Consider the following 19,798-nt stretch of genomic DNA (forward strand, 5'->3'; position numbering starts at 1 on the left):
GCAGCAGCTGTGCAGCTTCTGGAGACGCTGCGGCCCTAGGCCAGGCCTAGACGGGACCGTGGAAGCCTGTCTCTCCTCCTCCTTCCGGGCTCCAAGAGCAGCTACTCTGCGGCGGCCGCTGTGCCAGAGCCGCGGGGGGTCAGGCCGGCGTCCGCTCAGCGCAGTTCCATCCCAGGGCACTGCGGGCAGGGACAGGGAGGCCCGGCGTACCGAGGACCTGCGGGGAGACCTGCATAAGGGACGAGTCCCACTGCGGAAAGCCGCGAGTGGGCGCACACACCTGTGATCCTAGCAGGCCGGAGGCTGAGGCAGGAGGATCACATGCTAAGGCCAGCTTGTGCCACTTAGGCAGATGCTGTGTCAAAAACAAGCTGTGGTCATTTCAGTAATCCCTGTGCCATTTCCAACTGAATTGGGGGAAGCCTAAGAGAAAACATTTAAACGGCCGCGATACAGCAGGATCAACATAGAAACAAGGAAGACTGAAGGCGGATGCGGAGGAAACTCAACCCTCCGCTACGCGCGCCCGGACCTGGCCTATAGGATGCTAACGGCGGAGGCCACGCCCCAGCGTCTCTCGCAGACCCGCCCTCAGCGGCTCAGGATCCCCGCCCTTTCTCAGGCCCCGCCCTCGCCGCAGCTCCCGTCTCGCGTGCCCGGGGCTCAGTCCGCCTGGAGACGTCTCCGAGGTGGAGCCCAAGAGGTGGCGTCGCTTCCCGAGGCAGGTGCGCGATGCCAGGCGACGCGCGACTGGCAGGTTTCCTGCCTGGGCCTGAGTAGGTGGCGCCTGAGGAGAAGCGCGAGGTATTCTTGTCGTCAAGGCGCAGGGAAATTTTAAAGATTAAAATAAACAAAATAGAAAAGAGACTTTGGTACATCAAATTAAAATTTTCTGTGCAATGAAATGGACAGAATTAAAAGGGATGGCAAAATGCCAGGGATTTTGTTTGAGTTTTGTTCCGTGGGTTGAGCCTAGGGCCTTTGCACCTGTCCCCCTCCCCTTTTTGGTTTTTCTTTGAGACAGGGTCTCTGTAAATGAGTAAGTGGCCCAGGCTGGGCTGTAACTTCAGATTCTCCTGCTTCAGCCTCCCAGAGTGCTGGCATGACAAGTGTGTACCATGATTCATACTTTGTTTTATTCTGATTTTTTTTTTTTTTTTTTTTTTTTTGGTACCAGGGATCAAACTCACGACCTCACGCTTGGTAGGCGAGTGCATGTCGCTGAGCTAAATCCCTGGCCCCTATTTTATTATTTTTTTGAGGCAAGGTCTTGCCTTGGATGCAGTTCAGGCTGGCCTTGAACTCACCACAATCCCGCCTCAGCCTCCCGAGTGCAGGGATTACAGGTATGTGCTGCCACACATGATGACAGTACATATTTTCTTTTTTTATGGTATATGTTTTCAAGAACAAGTTAAACAAATATATTAACAGTTTAGAGCCACTGCTCTTAGTGGGGAAAGAAAACAAATAGAACCTGAAGACAGAAGAGGGAAGAGGTAGGAAAGGGATAGCCAGGGAGCAGTGCTGGCCAGTGTGTGTGAGGCCCAAAGAGCTGTGTCCCCAGCATGATGTGCAGGCAAGGAGAGAGAACCAAACTGTGGCCACTGCCTGGGCCCTGCTCCAGTGTCCTTGCTATCACATTATCCCTTGAGGTTCTTACTCTGGGATCACCGACCTGGCTCCAAGGCCTGGTGTCTTGTGACCCAGTGGCCTCTCTGTCTTATCTTTCCAAGGCTGTGGGTGACTTACTTTGTTCTGGGTCGGAGTCTCTGGGCTCTGTCCACCTCCCTGCCACTATAGCCAGCCCTGGGCTGGGCATGGGACAGGGGTTGCAGTGCCAGGAATCAAACACAATCCACAGCCTTCTAAAAATATTTTTTAAAAATTTCAAACAATCTCACAAATTAAACCGGGGGTGGTGGCGCACTCCTGCCATCCCAGCAGTTGGGAGGCTGAGGTAGAAGGATCCTTGTGAGTTCAAGGCCAGTCTGGGATACCAAGTGAGCCCAAGGCCAGCCTGAACTGCACAGTGAGACCCTGTCTCAAAAAAAAAGGATCTCAGTAAGCTGCTAAATTGCCCAGACTAGACTTGAACTTGCAATCCTCCTGCCTCAGCCTGCTGTGTGCTGAAATGACAGATGTGTGCCACCAGGTTGTGGCAGAAGGTTTTGATGCTATCGTGCTCCTTGGGGACAGGCAAAGTTTTCCTGCTGGGCGGTGGTGCAGCCCTCATGACTGCAGTTTTGCTGCAAGGTCATTTCTGTGAAAGGGTCACAGGTCTCAGGAGTGAGCACAGAGCCAGGTGGGGCAAGGGCACAGGCTCCTGTATACCCCCATATTGAGTTCTCCTTCTCCCTGGGCCCCACAACCCTGTGTCAGGGCCCCAGTGACCAGAACATAGTTGAGCACAGGCTTCTACCTATCTGATGCTGCCCCAGACCAAGCACCCCTCCGCAGTCCTCTGAGCTACCCTCCTGGGTCTGGGGTAAGGCCCTGCTCCAGGTACCTCACAGTAGAAGATGTTGGGGTGGGTTGCCCCTCAAATTGAGGTTGTCCCCCAACACTCAGCCCTGCTGTGATGACCTAGTCCCCTTGGGAATTGGGAAGGTTGGATGGCCCCAGCCCAGTGGATCCAGTTATAACCCATCCTGGGGTCCAGTTATAACCACTGTCCACCTGGCCAGCCCAGGGGCAGTTGAGGACAGGCAGAGGTAAATATAGATTTGGAGAGACCCAGCACCGGGCCCTGTGCTGCCCTCTGGCTGAGGCCCTGGGGTGAGGTGGGCAGGAAGGGAAGCCTTCAGCAGGGCCCAGGACAGAGCAGCGTTACAGTCCCTGAATTCAACCCCCAGCACTGGAAGGAAGAAAGGAAGAAAAGAAGAGAAAGGAAGGGAGGGAGGAAGGAAGAAAGGGGGAAAGAAAAAGAAAGGGCAGGAGACATGCCACTCATGTGTGGCCTCTGACAACCTGTGTCCTCTCTCTGGGTCTCACTTTTCTTTGCTGATTCCCCTCAAAGATGCTATCCAGCCAACTGGTCTCAGTAATCTCAGAACTCTGGGAGGCTGAGGCAGGCTGATCTCAAATTGAACCCTAGGCTGAGCAGTTTAGCAGCTTTGTCTCACAAAATAAAAACTGCTGAGGATGCAGCTCGGTGCAAAGGCCCTGGGTTCAATCCCCAGTTCCCTCCCATAAAGAAACGAAGCAGTCTGGCTCGCCGAGGGAGAAGCTGGCAGTCTGAGGAGACTGGGCTCTATGAGCTCTAGGACTGGGTCCCCTGATGGGCCCCAGACCATGTGCTCCTGGCATTCTCTGGGCCGCCTCTGCCTGGCCCCTACTCAAGGAGGGATTCACGACAGACCAAGCTCCAACATGGATGCTTTATTGGCAAAACCCATTTCCAAGCACATGGGGCACAGCAGAGCCAGCAGGGCCAATGTTCACTTCTGTGGCTGTGCTAGAGGCGTGGGGTGACAGTGCCACGCTCCCCACCAGGCGCTGTGCACCTAAGCGATTATCTCCCCTAAGCTTCAACACCCTGAGAGGTGGAGGCCCATGTGGGACTAGGAAACTGAGGTATAGAACAGGAAGCAGCGTAGCTGACTGCCTGCTCTGCTCTGTCTGCATCTACTGCCCTTTTGGTCACTCAGAGCCACCTGTCACCCTACTTATCTCCACTTCTGCTTCTTTCATCCTTTTTGTAATTTTATGAAGCAGTTGATTCCCGCCGTCCTGGGAGGTCCCGGCTGCTGCCCCATCTGGCCACACCAGTCCTCCCCGGACTTGGTTAGGATGGGGTTGGGCTGGTGGGACCCCAGTGGGACCACATTAAAGCCAAGTACAGCAAAAGCTCTCAGAAAAGGCACAATAAATTACATCCCTCGCCTGCCCACCCATGCCACCCACATCCACACCTACCCCACCCAGGGCAACGTCCTGCCTCAGCCCCTTGTATCCCCAGCCCTGGCCCCAGCACATGGGGATGGCATCCCAAGTCCCCATCCCTGCCCTCTCCACAACACTTCTGGTCTCCAGGTGGGCATGGGGAGGAAGGCAGACACCCAGCTGCCCCTCACACTGTGATGGTCCCTTGGGGATGTGTGGGACCCTGCTTATCTTTGGCCCTTGGTGACTGTCAGTAATGGGGCATGTCGTCCACACACCCCACTGCCCGTGAGGATGCAGAGGCAGGAGTGGTCCCGGGTCACACAGCCAGCAGGGTTCAAGTGTCCCCACTGACTGCTTGAAGAGGAGGCACTCCGACCCTGAAATTCCTGTTGCAGGATCCGGCCACCTTCAGCCATAAATGCCAGTGTGCCCTCATGAGACCCCCAGCTGCACACTGCCCTCTGGAGAGGGCCCGGAGCACTGCGGGGTCCCGGCCTCCTACACTGGCATAGGCACCTCGTCGTACTCATCCCGGCCGTCGTCCTCATCCACAGAGGCCTTGACATCATCGGCATCCAGCTGAAAGGTGGGAGAGGGTGACAGGGCCCAATGGCACAATGGCGACGGTCAGGAGACCCGGCTCAGGCTCTGCCCATCCCACCCCCAGGGCTGGTCATAGATGGCCAGGAGTCCTGGGTCCAGGCAGTCTCGCTCCACAGTGAGCGGGTCCCTGCTGTTGGCTCCGTCCTATGGCTCCCTGCTCCGGGGTCTGGGTGGCCGGTATGACCATGCGTGACCCCCTCAGCCTCTCCACCTGTCACCATGCCTCCTAGATGGGTGACACCGGAGCAGGGGCCCCAGCCTGCAACCCGGCGGGGACGGGCAGCCAAGCCTGGCGCGCGCCGTCCCAATTCTCTCACGTCCCCCGCTATCACGCGCGCGACCCCCTGGCCCGCTGCTGTCCCCAGCCCGGGCCCCCAACCCACACTCACACACTGGAGTTCCAGGCGGCTGAAGAAGAGCGGCAGCAGGAAGCGCCGAAGGGGCACCGTGAGGATGAGCATGAAGGGCAGCGCCAGAGAGGCCTGCGTGGACTTCACGACCCACAGCAGTGCCAGGCACACGACCTGAATGGCCGTGAACAAGTGCATGCGCCAGGTCCGCACCTGCAGGGGCTGCCGTCAGCGTCGGCCCCGCCCAACCGCCCCGAAGCCCCGCCCAAACACCCCGCCCCAACCGCCTATAGTTAGCTGCGGCTACGCCACGCCCACTCCCCGCCCCTCCCCTCCCAGATGCCGCGCCTGTAACGGCCTGCTACATCACCACGCACCCTGGCCACCACGCCCCTGCCCTTCAGGTCCTCCTTCCTGACCCCACCCTCTCTGGCCTGGCCACACCCTGGCCACACCACGCCCCTGAGGGCCCCTTCCTGGCCCCACCCCCAGTCGGACCCGGCCCCGCCCTCCACCCCTGGGCCCCGCCCCTCGGGCCCCGCCTACCCGCTTCACGAAGGGCACGTCAGGGTGGTACTTGGCCGGCTTCAGCAGCAGCAGGATGCGGTCGAAGAGCTGGATGCCACTGAGCGACGTGATGCCCATGTAGAGGAAGATGCCAAACAGCACGGCCAGCGGGATGCGGGAGAGGATGGGCTCCATGAGGATGGACAGGCCTGGGGGACATGCAAGTCAGCCCGTGTGCCTGCACGGGCCTGGCGTAGGCGGGGGTGGCGGGTGGGGATTCACAGGTCCCAGTGGGCCTTGGCATGGGGCCCCAGTAGGATCCGGCCACAGCCCTTTTCAGGTTGAGACAGAGTCTTCATAATTGCTCAAGCTAGGCTCAAACGTGTTGTCCTCCGGATCACCGTGCCTTGGAGGCCAGCCTGGGCTACATAAGGAGGCTGAGGCAGGAGGATCTTTTGATTTCGAGACCAGCCTGGGCTACAAAGTGAGTTCAAGGCCAGCCTGAACTACATAGTGAGACCCTGTTTCAAAACGGAAAAAAGAAAGAAAGAGAGAAAGAAATTCCCTGCCCAGTATGGTAGTGCATACCAGTAACCCCAGTAACTCAGAAAGCTGAGGCAAGGGGAATCACAAGTTTGAAGTTGGCTGGAAGGTGTAGTGAAATCCCAGCTCATAAAAAGAAAGGTTGGGGTGCAGCTCAGTGGTAGAGCACTTGGAAGCATGCAAGTTCCGGGGTTCCAGCCCAACACCAAAAAACACCCCCTCCCGACCTTTAACTTGAGGACTTGGGACCTCACCTCACCTCCCCTTGCCTAACCTCTCCAGGTGCCTACTTTGCCCTCAAATTGGCAGGGGAGACTCCCACCACCCCTGGACTCTGCTCCCGGGGAAGCAGAGCCAATTCTCAGCACTCACCCACCAGCACCGACACCAGGAGCCCACTGATCCGCTGTTCCTTGACCTCCTGGATCTGCGCTGAAGCCCCCGGGGCATTGGCCTTGCCCATGACCGTGAGGGCATTGGCATGGGTGACAGAGCGCACAGTGGTGGCACTGAGCCAGGGCATCCCGAAGAGTGCAGCCACACCGCCCATACCCACCACCAGCAGCAGGTCTAGGTGGAAGCCGGAGCCCTTGGTCAGCTTGCGCTCAGGTTTGCTGACGATCAGCCTGTGGGTGGAGACCTGGTGAGCCTTGGCCTATGCAGCACCCCCTGCACCCTGGTGGGACCCAGCCCTGTCCGCGTTGGGTTCCAGGCTCTTCAGGATCCTGCAGTCGGCAGCCCAGCCTGGCACTCTGCCTGAGCAGCCTCCTTTTAGGGTGTCATTTTGCATCTTTGGTTTTAGAAAACGCCTGTCATCCCAGCCCTCTGAAGGCTGAGGCAGGAGGATCACTATGAATTCAAGATCAGCCTAGCACGCAGTGAATTCAAGGCCAGCCTGGGCTGAATAGCAAGACCTGGACTCAGGCAAAAAGAAAAGAAAAAAGTGAGAAAGCAAAGCTCCCCCATGAGACAGCCTCAACTCTGGGATGCTGCCCCTCTGCCAGTCCTGGTGCTGCCAGCAGCCAGGGCCACGCCCGGGGCCCCCAGCTCCACTGCATGATGCTCACGTTGTGATCTGTGACTCAAGGAAGATGAGGATGAAGACCAGCAGGGCAGGCAGCGCGGAGGCGAACATCATCCAGATGGGGAAGTGGCTGTACAGACCCAGCGGGTGGATGACCCAGCCCCGGGCGGAGGCATTGGACACCTTGAGGCCATCAGGAACCGAGAGTTTCTGTGGGGGAGGTGCTGGTAAGAGGGAGCAAGCAGTGGGTGGAGCTTGGCTGCGACCTGGGGACCCTGATGCTGAGCACTTTCTCTGCAGCCCATCACTGTGCCAAGTCCTTTTTGCATCCATCTCATTCCCAGCCTTGCAGCTGAGAAGCCCAGAGAGGTCATGTAGCTCTCTTGTGGCTGAGCTCTGACCCACCCTGGTCTGCCTGGCTCAAAGCAAGCCCTTTCCTGCCACCCTGGCCAGAGGGATGCAGGGCCCTGGGCAATGGGTGTGGAGCTCCCTGGCCAGGCAGTAGCAGTGTGACTAGTGCCAGCCTGGGGAGAGGTATCGGGAAGGGACCAGGGAGGGGTCACCTGGGTGTAGGTGTCTTCGATGAAGAAATCCACTAGGACCATGATCAGGATGGAGATGGGGACCCCAAAGTCCCCAATGACCCGGCGCAGCTGGGGCAGATGAAGGATGGGAGATCAGCGGCCAGATGCTCTGTGCCCACCTGCCCCCGGACAGTCACCCCGGGCCTGTCTCCACCCCAACATCGCTGCCCCCTGTTGCCCCAGCCCGGCTACACTGAGAGGTGGGCACTCCACAGCTCTGGGATACCGGGAAGAGAAGGGTGAAGGGGCTGGGCCCTGGGGTACAGTCCAGCAGGGATGAGGGTTGGGGGCATGGGCAGGGGCGGGGTGGGGTGCTGACCTTGCCAGGGAAGTAGGAGCTGTTCTTAAACTTGCGCAGCATCATGGCGAGTACGAAGGTGCCGGCCATGAGCACCAGGGAGAAGAGGGCCGTGTTGGGCAGGGGCCCCTGAGGTTTGGCCACTATCTGCACAGTGGAGTTATAAGACCTCTGCAGGGGGTGGTCCTGGAAGATCTGCAGTGGAAACCGAGGTGGTTCCCGCTCAGCCAGGGGTATGGCTGGGACATAAATCTGCCCAGAACTCAGATCCAGCCACCCCCATGCCTTATCCAGCCCTCCTCCATCTTTGTCTACCTGTGCATCACCCACCTACCCACCAGCCCTCTACCACCCATCCTCTGGTCCAGCATCTACCCATTCCTTCCTCACCCACTTCCCATCCTTCTGCCCTCCAGTCATTCATCCACCGTGTATCACTCAGCCCCCACCCCGTCATGATCACCCCCATCATCCATCCACCACCCACTCTTCACCCATACCCACCCGTCATCTGTCAGGCACCCGCTCATCCCCCATCATCTCCTGTCCACCTGTCTGGAAGCTGCTTCCCTGTTGCCCACCTCTCCCTCAGCTGACATGGTAACTGGGGTCCCTGAGTTTGGTTTTCAGGGATAAAGACCAGGTCAGGCACGGGGTCTGGGCCTCACAATCCATGAGTACACCCATGGACAACCCTGGGCCCTTGGGGTGTGGGGGCCCATGAAGGCCAGGGGCCAGAAATGAGGATTAGGGGGTTCTCAGCAGGGCTTAATGAGCTGGGGTGTGGGTCAGGGACAGAGTGCTTGCCTAGCGTGCACTGGACCCTGGGTCTAGTCCCAGCCCTGCGAAATAAGTGCGCGTGTGACCGGAAGGACCTGGAGACGGTGAGGCCACCCTGCTCCCTCCCTCACCCTGTTGAGGCAGGCAGCCTGCAGCTGGGCACCAGGTGCTGAAGACTGCCCCTGTGGGGCCAGGGCCTGCAGAGCTGCCCTTGTGGCCCACCTTGATCAGCTTGGAGAAGGTCTCGTAGATGAAGATGAGTGAGATGAGGAAGGAGAAGATCTCCTGGGTGTAGCGGGAGATGAAGCGGACCAGCACGCTGCCCTCGAAGGCCACCACAAGCACCACGAGGAGGATGAGCCAGAAGCCGATCCAGGCGCGGCCCACGATGTACTCCAGGCCGTTGCTCTCGCAGAACTGGGGGGCGGGGGCCGGGGTCAGGCATGCAGGCAGGGCCAGGCTGGGGCATCCCGTGGGGCGGGGTGGGTGGCCTACCGTGAAGAAGGCATCCTCGAACACCAGCAGGGGCCCCGAGAAGCCGACCACCAGCAGGGGCTGCGCGCTCAGCAGTGCGAAGAGGATGCCCTGCACTGCAGTGGAGATGAGCAGCTCCGACACCCCCATCTGGTTCCCCGTCTTCTCTCCTGCAGGGGTGGGCAGTGGGGTCAACAGAATGAGAGGTGGGCAGGCTGAGAGGGTGCTGGAGCCAGGCCGAGGCTCACAGGGCAGGGGCAGCAGGCAGTGGGCACTGACCCAGCAGGCCACCAAAGGTGATGGCGGGCGACAGAGCAGCGAAGTAGATGAAGATGACGGCCGCCAGGACTTGGGGGCTCAGTGCGTCTGTGATGTCGCTCAAGTACCGGGGGTAGCGGCGCCGGATGTCTTGAACCAAGCCCCCGAACAGCCAGCCCGTGCGCTGCAGAGGGTCATCGGGGCCCCCGGGGACCCCAGGGCCACCATTCACGTCTGTGGAGACATCAGAGAGGTCAGGGACAGCGGGAGGGCACAGGGCGGTTGCCAGGGCCACGACCAGCAGGCAGTACCTAGGCCCTTGTAGAAGTCACGGTCTGGTGCCACTGCGGGGCCAGGCTGGTAGCGCCTGCGGATCAGTGCCTGCTGGACAGGCAGCAGGCTGTGCAGTGCCTGCTCCAAGGGGGTGTCCATGGGTGGCAACACCAGGCTGCAGTCCAGGAAGCCGTCCAGGGAGTGCAGCAGCTCTGCGCGGCTCTGCGCCAAGTATGCATCCACGCGAAAGGCCTGGGTGTGATGGTATGGGTTCAGGGATGACGGCGGGGCCTCTTGGACAGGCACTCCTGCTGGACCTTGCCTGGGGCTCCGGAGAGGGGCTGAACATAGGGGTGCCAGGCATCCCGCTAGGACAGGGCCGGCCGGGATGGAAGCCCCTCACCTTCTCAGACATGAGGGTTGCCATGGTGCGGCCAAGCTGTGTGTAGTCCGTGTGGGGGGCCTCGGGGCCCAGCAGCACCATGAGGAAGCGCACGGGCCGGGGCAGCTTCATGTCCTCCAGCTGTACGGCTTCCTGCAGCCGCACAAAGGCCAGCACCGGCTGCTCCAGGAAGTCGGCGTGACCTGTAGGGAGCGGGGGCCAGGCCTCAGCTGGGCCGGGGAGTGGGCACAGTGGGCAAGGGATGGGCCTGTGCTTACCCACGTGCACCAGGGCAGTCTCGGCGCTCTCTGGAATCTTCTCCAGAACTGTGGAAGTTGAGGGCACCCCGGGCTCCCCCTCGACCTGTGGCAAGATAGGCCTGAGCCCGGCCCCCTCCCGCCTTTATCCTGTCCCTGGGCCCAGCCAGGGTTCCCCCTGCTCCCTGGCATGGCCGCACCTGCTCACAGAAGAGCTGTGTCTCCAGCGAGGGCTGTGGGGCCAACAGAGCCTGGCGGGGATCCCCGGATTGAGTCAGGACGGCAGGCGTCACCCCCTCCAGAACTTCCCGGTCCTCGGCACGGCTGCAGGGCACATGGATTTCAGTGGACCGTTGGGTGTGGACCCATGGGGGTACCAAAGGCAGACACCAAGTGGACTTTCAGCCACCAGGCCTGAGAGACCCTGGCAGCAGGGAGAACCAGCTGTCGGCCCAGGGACATTGTAGGTGTGAGTGGTGACCCTGGCTGGACAGTGAAGGATGCTTCAAGGGCCCAAGCCGGGGACCAGTGGCCCCTGGCATGGAGCGTGGAGCCCAGCCAGCCCTGGGAGGCCACGGGCCGCATGGCTGGCTGGCTGAGCCTGGAGCAGAGGGGTGAGGGCGGGCGGGCACCTGCGCTTGAGCAGCAGAGCCCGAAGAAGCGGCTCCCGGTGCTCAGGCCGGATCTGCTCCTCGAAGATCAGCCTGTCCAGCAGCTCATGGACCACGCCGGCCATGGAGTGCTCCTGCAGGTCTAGGAGAAGTGTACCTGTGGTGGACGGGCACGCAGGGTGAATGGGGTCCCTGACCATCCCCAGACAGGGACAAGGTCGCAGCGCCCGGCAGGCTCACCCTTGGTGAAGGCCTTCTGCAGCTGTAGGAGGCTCCAGAAGGTGAGGTAGGACAGGTGAGGACGGCCCCAGGCACCCCGAGGCCCCACGTTCTCCTCCACCCGCATCCAGTGTGCCACTTCTGCCCACTGCAGCTCCGCGCTCCGCCCATCCATTACCAGCTCCTGCAGCTGCACGTAGACCTGCGGCCGAGGCCCAGTGAAGCCCTGGCTGGGGCAGATGTGGGGTGCCTGGGTCCCGCTGTCCACACCCACCCCCAGGCCCTCACCCTGTCCAGAAGGGTTCTAGGGAAAGGGGTGTGGAGGAAGGCCAGGTGCTTGAGGAGCCTGCTGCATCCCAGTGCTGAGTGGGCCTTGGGCATCAGGGCAGCATCACTATCTGGGCCCAGAGTTCCCCAGCACCTGGGCTGTCAGGCACTCACAGGGACCTGGGGGTCTGGCAAAGAACAGCGTGGCTTGGGGGCTCCCTGAAGTGGCCCTGGTCCCCAGAAGTTGGTCCCCTCCTCTTCCACCCATGTCCTGCACGCTGCTCCCCCATCTGTTTGTAGGGGTCTGCCAGGGTGACGCAGACCCTGGAAAGACTGGCTGGGGGGTGCTCACCTCCTGGGTGCCCAGCTCTGGCTTGGCAGGGATGTAGTCTGTGGCTGTGGGCTCTGTGTCGGGGAGAGCTGAAGGCCCAGGGGCGGTCAGTACTGACCATCATCGTCCCTCCCCATGCCCCATGGACCCCCATGAGCCTCGGGGACACAGGCCTGCTCACTCCCCACCCGACTGGGAGTCCCAGCTCTGCCACCCTAACACAGCCTCGGTAAGGACCCAGGCACATGCCAAGGTTTCCTCCCTGGCCAACTCCGGGACCGGCTCCCTCTTCTTGCCACCTTACCAGCAGTGCCTGCCAGGTTCTTTGTGGCTGCCAGGAGGGCAAGGGCGGGGTACACCTCTTATCCCCCAGCCCCACTTCTCCTGAGTGCCAGCACTTAAGTGCTGTTGACAGTAAACAGGTACCCCCCCCCCCGCACACCCTGGATCCCCACCAAGACCTTGGGCTGGCAGGGAAGGTGCTATAGACCTTGGGCGTCTCTTGTCTGGCCCCTTGTGTCCCCCTTCCTCAGGATCTCTAGCCCACAAGACAGAGTGATGTCCCCAGAAGGGCCATGCGCCAGCCGGGAGTGGGCATTGGAGGGCCAGGTGGTAGCGGGTCACACCCTTGACCCCAGGAAGGGGCCCTGCGGTGGGTGACCCCCCCCATCACCACCTGTCCTCATCCCAAACAAAGTGCTGTTTATCCTTCAATCACTGGTGATCATGATGGACGTGGGGCATTCGGGGTGGAGCCAACTTACCTTGGGGCTCTTCCATCTGGGGCTCAGGGATGCCCAGGTCCTCATAGTCCTCCAGGTCCAGGGCTTGCTCCAGTTCCTCCTCACGCTCCACAGTATTCAGCACCTCCTCCCTACCCCTGGACTCTGGGACCACCAGCACCTCCTCCTCATCCCTAGACTCTGAGGCCACCAGCCCCTCTCCGTAGTCGTCCTGTGGAAGCTACAGTCTCAGGGCCCAGCTACCCCACTCCCTCAAGCCCCAGGAAGGCAGTGATGCTGACACCCACTTGTAGATCCCCCATGGCACCGTCCAGCGAGTCCAGTCGTCCTTGGTGAGCCAGGCCCCAGCATAACCCACACAGAGGGTCCCTGCGGAGGTGGGCACAGGCTGAGCTGAGTCTCTGGGGTCTCCCAGGCTTTGGCAGCCCACAAGACAGAGTGATGTCCCCAGAAGGGCCATGCGCCAGCCGGGAGTGGGCATTGGAGGGCCAGGTGGTAGCGGGTCTACCCCCCCGAGGAGGGGTAGAGCCCAGGGGCCAGGCGAGGTGTGCTTTGTGTAGGCCTGTGAGGGCACTTCCCTACCCCAGTTGCGCTGTGTCTTTTTCTGCCCACCCATACCCACCCCCTTGGCCTTCCTGAACCCCTGTTCCTCATTGCTGGGTGTGTGGCTGCAGCACCCTGAACCATGCAATCCTGTCCCTCTCTGTGCCTGTTGCCTCACCCGTCAGCCTCCATGGGGCTCTAGAACTCACCACGCTCCCTCTGGCCCCAGGGCCTTTGTACTACCAGCTGTCCATGCTCTGGAAGTATCACTTGACCTTTCTCAGCCCTCAGCTCCCAGCCCCTTGCTGCCCAGCAACCCTCATTCCCCAGGGGTGCTCTCTGGTTTCAGCTTATGCACCCAGACAGCCCTGGGAGGGGCCCACTTCAGTGCCATCGCACACCTGGGCCCCCACCCAGAGGTACACAAGTCATGCTTCTGTACTGCTCTCTGTCCTCTGCCTTGGCCATTCTCCACTCAAGGCTTGAGTCTGGGGGACAGAAGACCTAACCCTAACTCAAGAATGGGCATCCCAGGTGCCCCCCGCCCCCACCACTCTGAGGGCAGGGGAGCAGGGAGCAGCAGCCACCAGGGCCTCAGGGTTCACCCAGCCATGCACTGATGTCACCCAGTGCAGCCCAGTCCTGCATGGCCTGATAAGAGCCATCACAGCTGTGCACAAACACCTGGCTGCCACTGGCTGGGAAGATAAGGGTGCACATCTTAGCACAGCTGGAGAAGGGCTGGTGACAAGGACCGGCAGTTCCCAGTGCTCAGGGCCATGTGTGATCACACCAGGACACCCAGCAGCTGAACCTTTATCTCTGCAAACCCCAAACCACGGTGCCCAGTGCTTCTGACAGCAGGCCTGGCTCACTGTGGGAAAGCCAGAGTGACAGGTGGCGGCCAAGTGTTGGGGTGCGTGAATCCTGGCCTGAGGCAGACACTGACCCTAAGCCTAAGCCTGAGACTGAATCCTAACCCTAAACCATAATCCCAGCCCTTCACCCAGAATCTGAAACCTGAACTCTAAGCATAACTGCAGCCCCAACCCTAAACCCTGGCCCAGACCCTAACCCTGGTCCTAACCCTAACAGGCTGGCCCCCTACCCTGCTGTAAGCACAGAGGAGAGAGGGACGGGCGTGCACTGGTTTCCAAGTGGCTGGGACCAGACTGCAGTTGGACCTCGGAGCTTCAAAGTCCCACCCTGCCCGTGTCTGTGGCACTGGGGATTAAACCACAGCCTTTGCCCTAAGCTCCATCCCCGCCCTTTTTGTTTTTATTTTGAGACAGGGTCTCACTAAGTGGTGAAGTTGCCCAGGCTAGGCTTAAATTTGTGACTCTCCCCCCTCAGCCTCCCAGAGTGCTGAAATTACAGTTATGTGCCACCGAGGCTGGCCTAGACCTGCTGCTTACTGACTCCCCATGTGTGGTTACAGCCTCCACAACTGCTCCTGTTACCTGGGAGTGCCAAGGCTCCCCTGGTGCCCACCTGCTCCTCAAGCATGAAGCTCTTGGCACCACACCCCCCACCAAGTGCAGCTCTGCCTACTGTCACCAGTTCTGTACTTGGGCTGCGGGCTGACGGCCACTCCTTCCCTGACTTCCTTTGCTCCCCACAGATCACCCTGAGTTGTGCTACTCCCTGGCCTTAGGGGCTCCTGTCTTTGCAGTCCCCAGACTGGGGAAAGTGCCAGCCCCAGGGAGGCTCCAAGCGGGCAGGAAGGGGTCCTGGCCAGTATCATACCTCATGAGGGAGGTGGGAGACCAGGGGGCCCCACATGTTGAGGGTGAGAAGGAGTCAGTGGGGTGGGGGACCCGGCCCTGGCACAGCTGTCTGGGGCACCCCCCAGTTTCCCCTCATTGACAATGGGCACCCTACGCCCACCTGTGCCACCCAACCGCACCTGTACCTGTGCACCCTGCCTACCTGCTCAGAGCCTCAGGTCCTCAGTGGTCCCACACAGCTGGGCCTCTGCCACCGACTGTGCTCACAGCTGCTCTGAGAGCTCCCCGCCCTGATCCCCACCCTGCCCTCCTGGCCCGGGAGGCGGTGTTATCTCCCGGCCACATCTGGAGGCAGCCTGGGCCCACCCTCAGGGGCACCGAGGTGTTCGGGGTGCTGTCTGCCTTGCACCCCTGCTCAGCCCCATGGGGCCAGCCCAGCAGCCACAGTGTCTCTGAGCTGGCCTTTCCATCCCACGGCATCTGCTTCTCACTGCTGCCAGGACCCTGCTGGCTCCAGAGTCAGCCATGGGCCCTGATGTGCCGGCACTTGTCACCTCCAAACAGTGCCAGGTCAATGCAAACAATGTCCCCACATGTGTTGGGGTGCACAAAGCCCCAATGTCCGGGCACAGTGGGGCCTCTGTGGGGGCCCAGCCCAGCCCTGGGGGCAGAAAGGCCACATTCCCGCCCCACCATGCCTCCCACACCCCCGTGGGACCAGCCAGGCTCCTGGGTGGCAGTGCCAGCCCTGGAGCAGGAGGGATGGGAGGTGGAGGTGAGTGGCCTCGGGGCTCTAACCAGGACCCAGGCCACCCCGGCCAAGAGCCAGAAGGTGGTGACCAGACCTGAGGCCCCTCTGTGCAGGTCCCAGGCGGCAACAAGCTGCCCACCCCACAAGACAAACTGGATCACTGAGCTGTGTGACAGTGCTGGCACTCTGTGGCCTGAGCTCGGAGCCCCCAAAGGTGGCTTCTATCCAGGTCCTCCCCCTCCCCCCACGAGGACTGGGACCCAAGGCCGGACGGGGGTAGGGAGCTGCCCTGGCCCCGGCTGTTCCTTCCTCCCCACCAGCCTGGGCTGGAGTGCCCAGGCAGGGTGGGCTTTGCAGGCCCTGGGAAGGCTGTGCCTCCTGCAGGCTCCATCACAAGCTGTCACCTGGGGCTATGGTCATGTGGTCGGCCCTCTTCCAGGCCTGGGGTCGCTGTCACCTGCTGGCCTCAAGCCCTGCAAGGAAGCCAGGGCCAGGGACCAAGTGGCTAAGCTGGGAGCCAGGCAGGAAGGATAGGTCTGGCCAAGCCAGCCAGGCTGGGCCCGGGCCTGCGTTGGCCACCTCTGCTCTGGCATCTGGCTCCTTTCTGGGGTGTTGGCCTGACAGCTAACAGACAAGCAGCCTCCCTGGGACGGTAGGGGAGGGAACCCATGCTCACCCTCAGGAGCTCCTTGCTCCAAGACAGAAGGGGACAGCATGGAGCTGCCAGGAGGACGGTGATAGGTGATGGGGTATGTGGAGGGGCAGGGCACAAAGCACCTGCAGGCACCATGTCTCTGTGCCCATCTGGGCTGCGATGGCCTCACTGGGCTAGTAGCGCGGCCATGGAGCCCGGCGAGGGGACAGTAGCAACCTCAGTCTCCTCCCTGAGCTCCTGCCTCAGCAGGCCTGGAGGCCAAGTATAGAGGTTGGGCCCACAGGACCTGTGGCTGGCGGGGCGGCCATGGGCTCTGGGCTGCATGCTTGCATCTAAGCTGTACCCCGCCTGCCCTGGCCACCTCCCTGCCAGCCTGCAGCAGTGGCCCTGACCTTCAAGGCTCAGTGCCTACGTCCACTTCTGCCCGGCTTCTGCTGGCTGCCTCTCTGGAGGGTAACAGGACCCAGCCCTTTTGGGCGCCTCTGGCCTGGCCTGCCCCAGCTCCCCAGCTCCCTGCCCTACCCGACGCCCCTCACCATCCAGGCCCCATGTCATCTGGAGTGGGTCCTCCTCAGCCAGTTTACTGGACAGAGCCCCAGCCACTGTCCTGCTTCAAGAACAATCCAGATGGCTGTGTGAGAGAGAAACCCAGACTCTGGGTGGCTGGAGCCAGGGGGCTGAGTGTTCCCTGCTTTGAAAGCAGGGAGATGAAGATGGGGGCAGCAGCCGCAGGACAACATGGCCTTCCACCCAGGAATCTTTAGCAAGTGGCTCCTCCTTGTGGCCCAGTATGGCTGCTTGAGCCCCAGCCATCTTGTGCTAGTCCCAGCCAGCAGGAAGGACAGAGGGTAAGGCTCAAGGCCTCTCCACTGGTCAGGACTGGGTGTGTGTCCATGCTTAGTTCCAAGATAGCCTGGACAGTGTGACCTTCCTTCGGAGAAGGTGTGCGTCCAGAGCACCATGGCAGGAGGAAGAGAAGCAAGGGGACTGGGGATCTGGGTAGTTGTAGCCGGGACCAGTCATCACGAGAATGCGGAGCTCTGCCTGTTTCTTGATGTCCCCAGTGCACGCAGAGCCTGGGGAAGGTGAGCTCTACCCTGAGCAGTGCCAGCTGCTCAGAAAGCTGAGGCAGTGAGATGCCTGGAGCCCAGGAGGTTACAGCCAGGCAGGTGCTTTGCTGCTGAGCTGTACCCTCTATCTGCTGGTGCTGGTTTTTAGAGACAAGGCATTGCCCTGCAGTCCAGAGTGGCCTTGAAATCTAGATCTTCCTGCCTCAGCTTCCTGAGTGCCAGGGTAATGATTCAGAGAAGGGTTCTGGGCTCCACGTCACATGAGGCACGAGGGCTCCTGAGCCCTCACAGCTTAGACAGAGGAGCCTGTCGGGTTCAGGCAGCAGAGCAGGACACAGAGCAAGGCTCCTCTGCTCTCTCTGTGGTCTGGCTGGCTCCTCCTCCAGCTCTGCCAGAACCGAGATGAGACATTGAGGCCTGGGCCCAACCTGAGGAGGTCAGATTTCCAATGACCACCTATACATCAGGGGCTGTGAGGTCCCAGGGAACCAAGAGGCAGAGCCCTGCTGGAGCCAAGCACCTAGCAAGGGACAGTGTCCCACAAATGAACTTCCTATCAGTTCAGACCAGGGAGAGCTGAGTCCTCAGGTTCTCCTTTCACCTTGGCCACTAGGAACCTCGGTGTATATCAGGCACCCAGGGATGGCGCCAGCCTCAGGTAGGGGGGCCTGCAGGGGGTGGACAGGCGGGACTTGGATCCTGGATCCTGGACCTGAGTCGAGGCCGCACTGCTCATATGGGAAGGACTTAGGCTTTCCAGTTCCCAGACAAAAGGTGGTAGATGTTTGTCTGTGCACACACACGTGTGTGTGTTGTGTGTGTGTGTGTGTGTGTGTGTGTGTGTGTGTGTGTGAGCATGTGTGGTATTGGGGCCTGAACTCAGGGCCTTCTCACTGAGCTCATCTCAGCCATTTTTCATTTTTAAATTTTTTAAAATTTTGAGACAGGTTCTACTAAGCCACTAAGTTGACCAGGCTGGACTTGAACTCATGATCCTCCTGTCTCAGCCTCCCAGGAAGTCAGGATGACAGGCATGTGCCCCACACCCAGCTTCTCTGCTCTTTCAGCCGTTCTCTAGTCCCTGATTTGATGCAGGCCTGTGTTCCCTGGGTTGGTCCCATAGCTCTAGAGGGGCAGGCATGATGGCTGCGGGCAGCTTCCCTGAGGCAGCGTCATCCTCCTCAGTCCCAGGGCCACTGGGGCTGAGCCTTGGACAGGGCTGGGGTCAGAACTGGCGATGGCGTGTGTGGTTGCTGCTCCCTACCTGTCCTCAGCAAGCCTCACCGTCTTGGAGGAAGTGGGTGTTGAGCAGCAGAAAGTTCCCTGAGATCACACAGCTCCCGAGAAGGTGCCTCGGCCAGTGCGAGCTGCCGGCCACCGTGGGCACCACAGCACCACCGGGAAGCTACAGGACGGCACAGTCACATCATGGGCCAGGGAGACTGTGGGCAGCCTTCTGGGGCTCTGTGCCCGCTCCCCACCTGGTCCTTGATATCTCTTTCCATGCCCTCTCTTCACCAGTTTCCGGTCAAATTGAGTGCAAGTCAGGTGATAGGACACACCTGATCTCAGCTCCCTTGGAGGCTGAGTCAGGAGGATCACGAGTTCATGTCCAGCCTGGGTGATTTAGTGATGTAGTGAGACCCTGCCTCAGAATAAAAAGCGATAAGAAAATTAAAAAGGGCTGGAGCTGAGGCTCAGTGCAAAGGCTCTGAGTTTCTCTCACAGCTCCGTAGGTGCAACCTCTATGGAGGTCAGCATGGGGATTCCTCAGAAAAGTAGGACTAGAGGTCCCCTTTGACCCAAAGCTATTCTCCTTCTAGGTGTCTTCCCAGAAAAATTTAAAACATCCTACCACAGTGATATATGTGCACCCATGTTTATAGCAGCACAGTTTGTAATAACCAGGTCTTGGAAACAATCTAAATGCCATCGACTGAGGAATGGATAAAAAGATGTATTTCTATACAATGAAGTACTGCTCAGCCATAAAGAAGGATAAACTGGAGGCTTTTATAGGTCAGTGGATGCAACTTGAGACCACACTTCATAAGAGAAATCAGACTCGTGTAAACATCGTATTATTAAACAAAAAACCAAAACATGGTATCATTACCCACGTATAAAAAACTGAAAGTAAATAAGATTTAAAATGTACAACGGATTCTGTGAAAATGAAAGGGGAAGACAGTGCTCGAAAGGAAAGAGCGCCTGGGATGAGGAAAGGAGAAAGAAAAGAAGGAAAGGACTACACGGATGTCTGTCGGGTAATTGTTCCTCTGGTCTCTGCAGTCTGACGGTGCGCGGCACGTTCGTGGTCTGATCGCTTTGTGCCTGCGCCTGACCTGAGCAACTGCTCGCAGACCCCGTGCGCAGTAGATGAGCATCGTCAATCTCCTATCACTTTGTTTTCAAATCTTGTATCATTTTTTTGTTGTTGTTGTTTAAGAAAATGAAACAAGGGCCAGGGATTTAGCTCAGTGGCATAAGAGCCTGTCTGGCAAACACGAGGTTATGAGTTCAATCCCTGGTACTAAAAAATAAATAAAAAACTAAAAAATGAAACAAAAAAGCCCTTGTCCCCTCTGAGGCCTGTGGAGACCGCCAGACCCGTGGGGACCTCCTGTGCCTGGGTCCCCAGGGCGCCCTGCATGGGGTGC

At 59.8% G+C, this 19,798-nt stretch overlaps 1 protein-coding gene across 4 annotated transcripts; it reads right to left on the reverse strand.

Annotated features, from left to right (window-relative positions):
- Positions 1 to 3,366: 3,366 nt before the first annotated feature.
- Positions 3,367 to 14,951, reverse strand: Slc4a1 (solute carrier family 4 member 1 (Diego blood group)). Of its 4 annotated transcripts, none has more exons than XM_063251688.1 (20): positions 14,865 to 14,951; positions 12,680 to 12,761; positions 12,414 to 12,603; positions 11,671 to 11,738; positions 11,073 to 11,277; positions 10,854 to 10,989; positions 10,422 to 10,545; positions 10,243 to 10,327; positions 9,986 to 10,167; positions 9,621 to 9,834; positions 9,331 to 9,543; positions 9,073 to 9,221; positions 8,800 to 8,994; positions 7,819 to 7,992; positions 7,479 to 7,568; positions 6,959 to 7,125; positions 6,264 to 6,517; positions 5,388 to 5,557; positions 4,881 to 5,054; positions 3,367 to 4,467 (listed from the first exon to the last, which is right to left on the reverse strand). In XM_063251688.1, the coding sequence occupies exons 2-20, from the start codon at positions 12,692 to 12,694 to the stop codon at positions 4,387 to 4,389; spliced, it is 2,886 nt and encodes a 961-aa protein (XP_063107758.1). In that variant the 5' UTR covers positions 12,695 to 12,761; positions 14,865 to 14,951; the 3' UTR covers positions 3,367 to 4,386. The 4 variants fall into 4 exon arrangements, with proteins under 4 accessions (XP_063107758.1, XP_013003618.1, XP_063107759.1 ...); XM_013148164.2 differs by having other exon boundaries at positions 11,073 to 11,253; positions 14,865 to 14,950; XM_063251689.1 differs by lacking the exon at positions 14,865 to 14,951 and adding an exon at positions 13,145 to 13,544.
- Between the last annotated feature and the right edge of the window lie 4,847 nt (positions 14,952 to 19,798).

This window comes from Cavia porcellus, unplaced genomic scaffold, assembly GCF_034190915.1.
Source record: "Cavia porcellus strain 051 isolate PalLab524CR breed Dunkin Hartley unplaced genomic scaffold, mCavPor4.1 scaffold_6, whole genome shotgun sequence".
Classification (NCBI taxonomy): domain Eukaryota; kingdom Metazoa; phylum Chordata; class Mammalia; order Rodentia; family Caviidae; genus Cavia; species Cavia porcellus.

Coding starts and splice junctions, on each gene's coding strand:
- Slc4a1 (XM_063251688.1), bottom strand. Junction 7,126..7,478: donor TCGAAGACACCTACACCCAG/GTGACCCCTCCC, acceptor CCTCCCCCACAG/AAACTCTCGGTTCCTGATGG. Junction 5,055..5,387: donor ACGTGCCCTTCGTGAAGCGG/GTAGGCGGGGCC, acceptor CAGCCCCTGCAG/GTGCGGACCTGGCGCATGCA.